The sequence below is a fragment of the Pundamilia nyererei genome, unplaced genomic scaffold, assembly GCF_000239375.1.
Source record: "Pundamilia nyererei isolate P.nyererei 1_Seehausen unplaced genomic scaffold, PunNye1.0 scaffold00107, whole genome shotgun sequence".
NCBI classification, from domain to species: domain Eukaryota; kingdom Metazoa; phylum Chordata; class Actinopteri; order Cichliformes; family Cichlidae; genus Pundamilia; species Pundamilia nyererei.
The window spans coordinates 329,964-340,229 of NW_005187508.1; the positions used below are offsets into that span (position 1 = coordinate 329,964).

At 39.9% G+C, this 10,266-nt stretch overlaps 1 protein-coding gene across 2 annotated transcripts in view; it reads left to right on the plus strand.

The window, feature by feature from the left end:
* Positions 1 to 3,699: 3,699 nt before the first annotated feature.
* Positions 3,700 to 10,266, plus strand: part of dlc1 (DLC1 Rho GTPase activating protein) — a 54,693-nt gene continuing 48,126 nt past the window's right edge. The window contains exon 1 of one of the 2 annotated variants that reach the window (XM_005741084.2): positions 3,700 to 3,735. In XM_005741084.2, coding sequence (XP_005741141.1) covers positions 3,720 to 3,735 — 16 coding nt within the window. In that variant the 5' untranslated portion in view covers positions 3,700 to 3,719. Of the gene's footprint in view, positions 3,736 to 8,431; positions 8,842 to 10,266 lie in introns of those variants that run through there. The other variant, XM_005741083.1, reaches the window with a different exon arrangement.

Genomic DNA, 10,266 nt, shown 5'->3' on the forward strand with positions numbered 1-10,266 from the left:
TTGAATGGAAAATGTCCCAAATATGTCCTTGTGTCTGTGTGTGTGTGCATGCTGTGCATATGTGAGTGCTACCTGCATTCTAAGTTAAAGCTTGGGGAAAAAAAGTACTTTGGCAGCTTCAATGGGGTCAAAGTCTGTTCTTCATTTTTCTTAAATTAAATCACTCTGACTCCCTGTAAGCAAGTTATGTAACCTCAATCTTTGCGTCTGTGTGATAGGGCCCGTGGATGTGGATGGAGGGGGAGGATGGGGTTACAATGGGAGTTTTTTGGGGGGGGTCGGCAAAGCCCAGTGTTCATTGTGGCACTTCAAAGCCCTCTCTGTATCGCCAGCATTTAAGGCCTCTTGGAATGACACATTTCTGACAGTGTTACATCACACGCCATGCCCTGAAGGCTCCTGCTGCACTGCTATGAAAGACAGCTCATTCATGGTTAATTTTACTATGTGTGCAACAACAGAAGCTCACTAGTGATCAACAAGACGTTTCCACAGTCCATGCTCCCTAATGGCACGGTTGATGACCTGCCTGTGGCACTGGATGTACCTTAGCCAGTGTTATGGCTTGGCTGCGCACAAAGACCATGTGTCTGTTGCTCTGCAGAGCTACAGCTCCTGTCCTGCTGGTTATTGCCTGATTTTACAGGGCCTGCAAAGCACCAGTTAACTGTAATAGCAAGAAAAGACACAAGACATACCGCATACCATTGGAGGATAAGGACAGTCATGATGAGGTGAGAGATGCAATGTGTATGTTATGCTGCTGAAACTAAGAATACACTCAGATTTATTCATTTATTTATTCATTACCACAAATGTATTATTACTATAACAAAGAGGCAATTTTTGTTAAACAAAAAAAGGCTCTGTTTATCCTCAGAGGCAACTTTTTCTTGGATAAAAGATAGGAAGCTGACAGACTTGCCTCGTGGAGTAAAAACACAACAAGGAAAACAGCAAAGACAGCCTGTATTGGAGGATTTAATATTTTTAATGCTTTCTGCTGTAGGCCTGAACACTACAAGCACTCCTTTATCTGCTCTTTATTTGAGCAGGTTAAGGTAGCACATAGTTGGTATGGCTGGGTGAGGTTTAACAACTAGGGTTAGCTACTGTGAAGCTTTTCTTACAGTACTATTGCATCATCTGGGAGTAACCTTTATTGCCAATTTATGACTTAGAAATGTCGTAGACATCGCCCTCCATGTCATAACCAGAAACTGAAATGTGAAAGCAGAAAAACATAATTGTTTATTATAGCACTTGGTTAAATCCGTATCCAGTACAGTAATGATAATTATCTTACTGAAAACAAATCTTTTTTTTACCAATATCCTACATTATTTGATTACCTATATTTCATAATTTGCAAGCTAAAGAGAAAATAGCTAACAGCTAAATGATGGTGTTTTAATTTTTGAAGACAGAGAAGACAGAGTGTAGCAGATAGAGCACAAAGTAACAAAAAAAGCTAAATGTTGGCATTTTTATTGTTTATGATTCAAACAACAGCTTCTGTTATTTGAACCAGTGACAGTGGTCTTGCCAAAACAAGATAATATGTGCTGCCTACAAAATGAAACGAATCCAGGTTCTTTGCTGAATGGGATCCAGATCCACAATATAACTTGATATCCAAACTAAGTTTGATAATAATAGACACTGTTGAGGGTAATAACACACAAGCTTAAACTGAATGTTCACTGATGTGAAAACTTGCAATGTTGTAAACATGTCAGAAATCCACGTTGCAGATTACTGATAGCAAAGTCGGTCTGTCTTCTGTGTTTTTTTCTTGGCTGTAGTTGAGTTTAGAGGCACCATGATCTGCCTAACTGATCTAAATACAAACCAGTGCAAATATAAAACACAATGATGGGCATCCAACCAATAGCAGGGTCAAATCCCGGCTTCTTACCTGGACCTACATGTCTTGGCTAGCAGTTGGCGATAAGAAGAATAAGGAAACTGGAGGGTTAGATACCCTCAGTGGGATTCTTCATGCTCCGACTGTGAATAACTTGCCTCATCATGTCTGTCTGGCGCTGTTTTTTTTTTCCTGTTTCCCTGTTAGTCACTATTCTTTCCAGTTACAGTGATGTTACTGGTATTTACGGCTGACGGTAAGATAATTGTTTATTAGAAGTGACCTGAGCGTTAAATTGTGGGGAACCCAGAATGAATCATTAGAAAATCTCACATAAAAAAACTCCCTTTTGAAGGCACAGCCGTCTGGTCAAGTGAAAAGATATCAGCGTGTGGATAAAGTCAATAGTTTCTGATCTGTAATGTCAATATGATTCATGTGAAGATTTGAATCTGAAAGAAGCAGCTAAAAAGATGTTTTAACTATATTTAATAGTTTGACTTATACGCCACCAAATCACAACAGCAGTTGTCTCAAAGTGGTCTATTATATTATAAGTAATACACTTTACAATAAGCGAAAAACACCACACCAAGCAGGTGACCCCTGTGAACAAGCACTTGGTGACAGTGGGAAGGAAAAATTCCCTTTTAAGAGGAATACACCTTCAGCAGAACAAGGCTCAATAAATAGACAGAAGGCTTATTGTGTAAAAGAGACAGAACTGATCCACTCATCTAATAAAACGGGGGGGGAAAAGAAATTTAAGTATATTTTTCTATTTTTTTTCCTTTAGTAGAAGTTCTTAGAAATATGGTGTATCTGTGAGGAATATGTGACAGACTTAGTCATCTGTGCAAACAAGTAAATCAGTCCTCTGAGCACAGATGGTGTCTTAAGGATCACGTTTTCTCTGCAGATCTTGTGACTGATCATTTTGGCTCCAACAGACCACGTTCCCACACAGCGTCCCACTTAATTCAGAGAACATCACAGTTAGCAGTCCTGCAGCGCTGCCCTCTTAACGGCAGCGCTGTCATCTGAGAAAGCGCTCTGACAGATGTAAACAAGCTCTTCGTATTTGGAGCCAAGTCAACAGCAGCTCATGACTGATGTTTGTTTTCTGCTGCTTGTTCCTCTTCTTTAATTGAGTCTGCCTTATCCCACTTTTTGCCCTCCCCACTTCATACCAAGTACAGGAGTCAATGTGTTTGTGCAAGGTCACATTCCTGGCCTCCCCCATCCGTCTCTGATGGCCTAACCCCCCCCAACCAGCCCCTCCTCTCCCCTCCCATTTGACACCCTCTCCTTTACTTCCTGTATGGAGACTGGTAGTGTAACATACTGCAGCTGAGTTGGTTTATATTTCAAACTTTTGAGTTGAGGTGGAAAGATTTACAACTGCAAATCACAACTGTTCCCTTTGAATGTACATAATCCAGTTTCCTCATGCTTGATGTCAAAGGATATCTGGGATAGTTTGGAATTTTAAAAAAGTTTGGAAGCATTTGATCTTTCACTGTTCTGCTACTTCAGATTTCTGGTTGAATCATATTGTATTACAGTAAGTGTTCCTCCTGTGAATTTTGAGAGCTCTTTCTTTGGGCATCCATCTCCTTTACTGTAAAAAGGAAACCACACATGAAGGGGAATTTACAACAGGAACTCCTCCTGAAACTCCCGAACCTACAACAACAAAAGTCTCCCCTGTTCTATAGAAATAAGCCAGAAGAGGTGAAAGAGGCCTTGCGTCATCAGTCTTATTATAGCTGTTCAACAGCTATTGATTCAGTACCCACAGTACATGCAACGTATGTAGAAGAAGAAGACTATCATGGAAGCTGCCGAGTAAATGTTCTACATGGATGGTGAGAAATTTATATTTGTCACTGATTTTTTATTTTAGTTTTTTGGTAATGGGTTTAGGCTTGATCCCAGTCAGAGACACAAATCCCTTTGGGGTTGCATCAGGAAAAAAACATCAGCAAAATCAAACATTTGGAGCTACCTGCTGTTGTGACGTAAAAAAAATTGTCTTTTTTTAGTTTTTTGGATAAAGAAACCTTTGTGATATTAGTTGTATTTTATTTTTAATGTCACCATTTATAGAAACTATTTGCACTTAGCATCTATGGTATGATGCAGTCTTGGCTAATAAGCTACACTAAACAATCTCATGACATTAGGTTAAGGTTGAGGTAATAAGTGCTGTTGTGGTTTAAAAAACACTCTCTGACCTTTCTGGCACTTACCTTCTACCTCCCTGTGTGAAGGGCCGGTAACAGGTGTAATGTGGGTAAAAATTTCCATTTGGCGGGTAATTCTCTGAGGTTGTCCACCACAAAGGTGAGTAAATGGAACAGGGTAACTGCAGAGAGTGTATAGAAGGTCGATAAACATCACATGTTTAACAAAACCATCAAGTTGGTTTCATTCTTGAATACATTTAATAGCGAAGTAGATTTATATAAATTATACAGGTCCTTCTGTTTGTTCATAATTTGTTTCAAATAATGACCATGTCTTTAAGGTTGCATACATAATTATTACCTAAATATCTTTGTAAATGTATGTATGTATGTAAATTTGATCTCTGCGATGCTTAGCCAGTGGATTGGCTTGTCTGTCTCTTGGTCAGGAAACCAAAAAGTTAGTTTTAGACATCGGATGTGAGAATATTTTTTGCAAAGGCTTTCATCACATGAAATAGATATTTTTTGGTTTTTGCTTCAAATAAGAAACATGGATAAGTTGGGAGGTAACTAAGTAACCAATTGATGCCATTCTGGATATGTCACTCCCTATTCTCCTTATTATCATTTTCAAAGAGGTGTATATCCTCTTAAATATATTCTTTATCTTAAATAATCCTGGAGGAATTTTCATCCATAGCCAGGAGGTTGTAAATCTCCCCAGTGATGATGGTGTAGCATGCCAATGCTGTCCCGAGGCTAATGAATCAGTCCTGGCTCAGCAGGCTCTGTCACTCCCTGGCTGGTTTATTCCCCTTGTTTGGTTGTCAAGGAGAGAGACTGAGGTTCACTCAGATTCTCACTCAGTCGGTGGATTTTTTTCTTTTATATATCTTAAGATGTCGGGGGTTTTTTTTTCGTGATTTCGGAAACTTCATTTTTATACCTTGAATTAACTGGTAGCTAGCATGTGAGGGAGTGTATAGTTCTGCATCTACATCATAACCTACGCCATAACTGGAACTCCATTTTAACCCTACGCAGCAAAGTTCTGCGTAACCTGACGAACACCTCCTGAAAATTGTATCTACACGTCAGGTCAACGCGTAGCACAATGACTAGAATGCCGTGGAAGTTTGCAATGTGGGGACAAAAGAAGTTTCCGGTTACTATGCAAGTTAGGATGTAGGTTTATCACAGAAGTCTAAATCAAGCTTAAGAAATCAAGTGGGTGGTCACATCAAAGGAACTTGCACACAATTACAGTCACACTGTGCCACACACACACACACACACACACACATAACACATCTTTGGCTTTTCTGCAATGGGCGTATTGTTTTTCATAGACATTTTGATGGAAGACCCTGGCATACTGTTCCTATGCACTGTTTGAAGTCTTCCCAAAGCACAACACCCCTGTCTCCATATCTGGGTCAGTATGTTGGCATGTAACCCTCTCCAGACTGTATTCTGTGGATTCTGGTATTCGTGCACACTCCTGGCAGGCTGTTTGACAAAGAAGGCATTTGGCAGAGCTTTCCTTCCTGAGGTGTGAGACTTGCATTGTTTTCTGCTTCAGCATATTTACCCTCATATCCAGGTTACAGTCTGCGTATTGCCCCCTATCACAGGTATACTGGAGACAGAGAGGGAAAGTCCACCGATATGTTGTGATACACACACACTGACCCAGATGGTTTCTGTTTGTGTCCTGGTGTACGCACACAAGCGCACTCGCCTGAAAACAACAACTCATGTCATGTGAGTCAAACCAGTGTGTGAAGGAGGAACGGAAACTCTGATACTTCCATAGTTTCTTTTTCTTTATCACGCCCTAATCCTTATTTATTAGGTTGTCCAGGACGTCAGTCCACAGTTGTGGGAGCATGAACTAAAAGGTTGTGAAAAGGTTAAGATGCAACAATCCAACGTTATGAGTCTCAGCAAACCCCGGGAGACCATAAAGTCAACTGGCCGTGATGAGCACAATGCTATCTTGAAACTGCAATTAGCCTAAGCATTACCTTCACTTGCTGAAGCAATCAGCATGACTGGCTGATCTTTCTCAAGTGTGAGCTTAGTGTGAAATGTAACAAAATGCAGTTTAGCAGAACACAAATAGTCACACACACACACACACACACACACACACACACACACACACACGCACACACACACACGAGTATGAGACTGTTGGGCCTAAAAGACGATAGAGTGTTTTTAAGTTCAGTAAACTGTGAGAAATTAACTTTTTTTCTGGGTGGGTGATTATTTGGGGGCTGCATAACAAACTGAATGCAAATGAAATTATTATCACCTTATAATATATTTTTCTGCAGTCTTCTTTCTGGTCAAACAATCACTGTTTGTCTTGTCTTTTCATTATCTTCTGAAGAAAATATGTTGCGCTTTAGCTGCTAAATTCTCCATTGCAATCACTAGCTTGTTGCTTGCCTTTGTACTGAAAATAATGTCCTGTTGTAGCTGGAAAACACAGTTATCTCACTTAATACTGACTTATGAGTCATTCAAGCACAACTTTGGCTCAGGTATGACACATGACACAAGAACTGGACTGAAAACCAGTGGCAACAGTTTTTATGTAGTGATACATCCAAGTCTTTGAAACAAATCTTTATCACAACAACAGGTGAGGTCCGGAGAGAGGTACAACAGAGCCTCTGCAGCCATCTGTAAAACATGGCGAAGCCTGTCGTAGTTTGGAGCTGCATTTTAGCCAATGTTATTGCAAGTCTTTTTAAAAGTTATGGGATTATGAACACAGAAAACCACATTATGATTTTGATCTATAACACAGTACCATCTGGAAAACATCTGATTGGCAACAGCTCGATTTGTCAGCATGACAATGATCTCAGAAAGAAAGAAATCTGGAGAACTGTTCCTGAAAAGATTACAAGAAAGATAGGTTGAAGAATAAAGGTGGTCATAACAAATACTGCAAGTATTTCCCAGTTTCCTAGCAAGCATGCTAATGGATGCATAGGAGGTCATTTGGGATTTTTTGCCAAAGGGCAAATAGAGAGTAGAGGAGCCAGGTACCAAACTACTAACCTTCTAATTAGTGAATGACCCTCCACCTTTTGAACCACAGCCCTTAGTTTATTGATTGGTGAATTTACAATTGCAGTTTATGCAAATTGGTGAATCTAAAAGCATTCAATTAAAAAGAAGTTACCATTTCACATATAGGTAACACTATGAGCCTTTTTTAATGTAAAAATAGAGTACTAAGCATTAACATTAAAAACACAGCGTAGCTCTCGTGCAAGTTTGTGTTTTCTTTGTCTTTACAGCATTTTATTAAATTTGCATGAAATATTAAAACCATTTAAAATGTAATAACAAACTTTTATTTGACTGAAAGGCACATTCCTATTTAGATTTTATCTTTCAAAGGCTTAAAGTAGCCCCACCTTTGCAATGTGACACCAAATCAACACCAAAAAATAAAAGAGTACAAAAATCAGTTTAAAGTTTTCGAAATGTTACTACAGCTTCTTTTTTTAAATTCAGCCAATGCTTAAGCTTCCTCGCTGATCTCAGAGAGTTGTACTTGCTAAATAGAAGCCAAATCATGATTATCCGATCAACACCGCAGTGGTACAAGTAGTAACGGATTGTATTATGCTGTTTTTGGCCATTTCAGAAGCTTAAGTTTGGTTATGTAAGAATCAGCAGTGCATGTGTGTTTCTCAATAACTAATAGAATTTACTTGAGCTTGTGTTTATGGACGTGTGTGTTTGTATGTGTTCACTGTATGTTCTCGTCTGTCCATAATATATTTACAGTAAGTCATGCTATGAGTCGGACGGTTTAACACAGGATTGGCTTAGGAAAGTGATTATTGACTGTTGGGAATGACAGAAGTTTTTGTGGTCAAAGCAAGTTAAACTCACTTTTTTTCACTCTTTAATTGCTTCTAACATTTTGTCCTCTCTGAGTGGATCTAGATGTTATCCTGCACCCCTTCATTGCCGTCACTTCCATTTCGTATTATTTCTTTAAGATGAGGGCAGGTGGAACTTCAGAACAAGCATGCTGGCTTGGAAATACATTATATAACAGGCATTGATGCTCCTTGTGTCTAGACAGGGAAGGGCAGGTGTAAATAGACTGGATGTGAAGGAAGGTGGAACAGTTAAGAGGCAAAAATAGAGAGACATACAGGATAAAATGCAAGTCGTGACTGTGACCCACTCATTTATTCACAGAGAGGGATGAAGCTTCTGTCAGAAAGCACTTACTCACCTTAACACACAGCACTACACACACACACACATACACACACTCTGGCAGAATAGAATATGAGAGCATTGCAGCACTGGCTGGATGTGTCCCAGCAGTTACCGCACTGATGCCTGCTGCAGCAGACGGGAGTGTACAGTCCAGACTCGAACAGAACAGAAGGAGAAGGAGAAGCAGCCCAATGCAGAAGATAGCTCAAAACCAGGTAGATGCAGAAACTAGTCAGATTACGCTTGGATATTTGAGCACTGATGATAGTGATGTTTAAGCTATTCCAGATAGATATTATCCAATTAACTGACGAGAGGGAAATGCACAAAAGCCAACTTAGTCAGGAATAAGTGTGCAGATAGAGTGGGAGTCTGACATTGGTAAGCTTAGGTGGATCACCATGTCTCGCTCCATGAGGCTGCTGCTACTGCAGAGGTCCTTCAGTGACCACATCAGGTCCTCTACCTCCAAAGCCCTAGATATGCTCAGCAAGCCCGCTCGAGAGGCTCGTCTGGCAGGTGAGTGGCAAAAGCATGTTCGTGTTGTTGCTGGTTCAGTGTGCACATCCTTTCTTCTCGTTACTTTCCTCTTAACGGTTTGCATATATGAATGTTTAGATACAAAACATACATGTGTAGTTTATCATCTCTAAGATGATGCGCAACATTATGACAAAAATGCATTGTCATTGTCTCAGAGAGGAGGCAGGATTTATGGCCAGGCTTCTGTAAAGTCAGCTGTATTTCTGACAAACAGATCAATAGAACAACAGCTGACTGGGATTTAATGGATGGGTGGGGTACTGAAGCTCAGAGAAGGAAACAAGCAGTTCGGATTGTTTTGACGGGTTTGTGTCATGTTTAGAGCTTTCTCGTTTTTGGTAGATGTTCGTGAACCTGGCTGATGCTTTCTTTTTAAAGAGAGCAGTGTTGCTGTCATACCTACTCTGTCTCTCTAGTGACCAGGTTTGGCCCATGTATAACTAATGAGTTGGTTATGCACACATAGGACTGAGTCCATTAGAATAGACTTCCAGGTCTCTGGTAAGCTTGCTTTTAAATAATACAAATAGTCCCTGATCATATAAAAGCAGCAGCACAGAGAGTGCATTTACAGAGATGCTCTTTAGGAATGCTGGCCCCAGATGGCTGACATCCACTACAAGTTCAGGTCTTTTCAAAGTGCTTTTAAGAAAAAGGTATCTTTATTTAAGGCCACATTATGTCCTTGCGTCATGTTTAAAATCTGTGTTCTTTGCAACTCAGCTCGGTTGTTGGATGTGCCTTTTCAAAGGGGGTCACACAAAATCCCCATCAATCCAGAGGTGAGTGCCCTGTGGACCTAACCTCAGTAGAAGTAAAGAGCACCAGGTAATAAATATCCATCGACAAACACTTCCAGATATGTCTCACACTGCAGCATAGATCACTATCTTACATGAAAGAGAGAAGACTAGAGAAGTAGGCTAAAGAATTATGACAGGATCTAATTACAGCTCTCCTGTTGTGACACTAATTTCTCCCTTTTGTTTTTTCAATACACGTCACTTCCTCAAGATTTAAGCTCAGTTTTAAGGCTTTCAACAGCAAATGTGTATGTAATTAACTTTTGACTGTGCGTGATGTCATTCATGACATTAGTGTGCAGGAACATGTTGTTCTGAACCGAAACATTCATAGTTGTGCCTTAGTGTGTTTGGAACCAAACAGGCTTAACACGTCTTCAGCCCCTTAATGAAGCTTTAATGAAAGTTTTCTATAATCTTTATGTGTGAGTCCAACATTTTCTCTTGCTGTGGGAGATGACAGCATTTCAACAAGACTCTTTTTAGTCCCTTGTAAAATGATTTCTCATCTAAATTGACCTCTAGAGGACAAAAGATGGGTAAGATGATATTTATTTACTTTAACTCATGACAATGACTTGATTTTGGTCTGTAAACC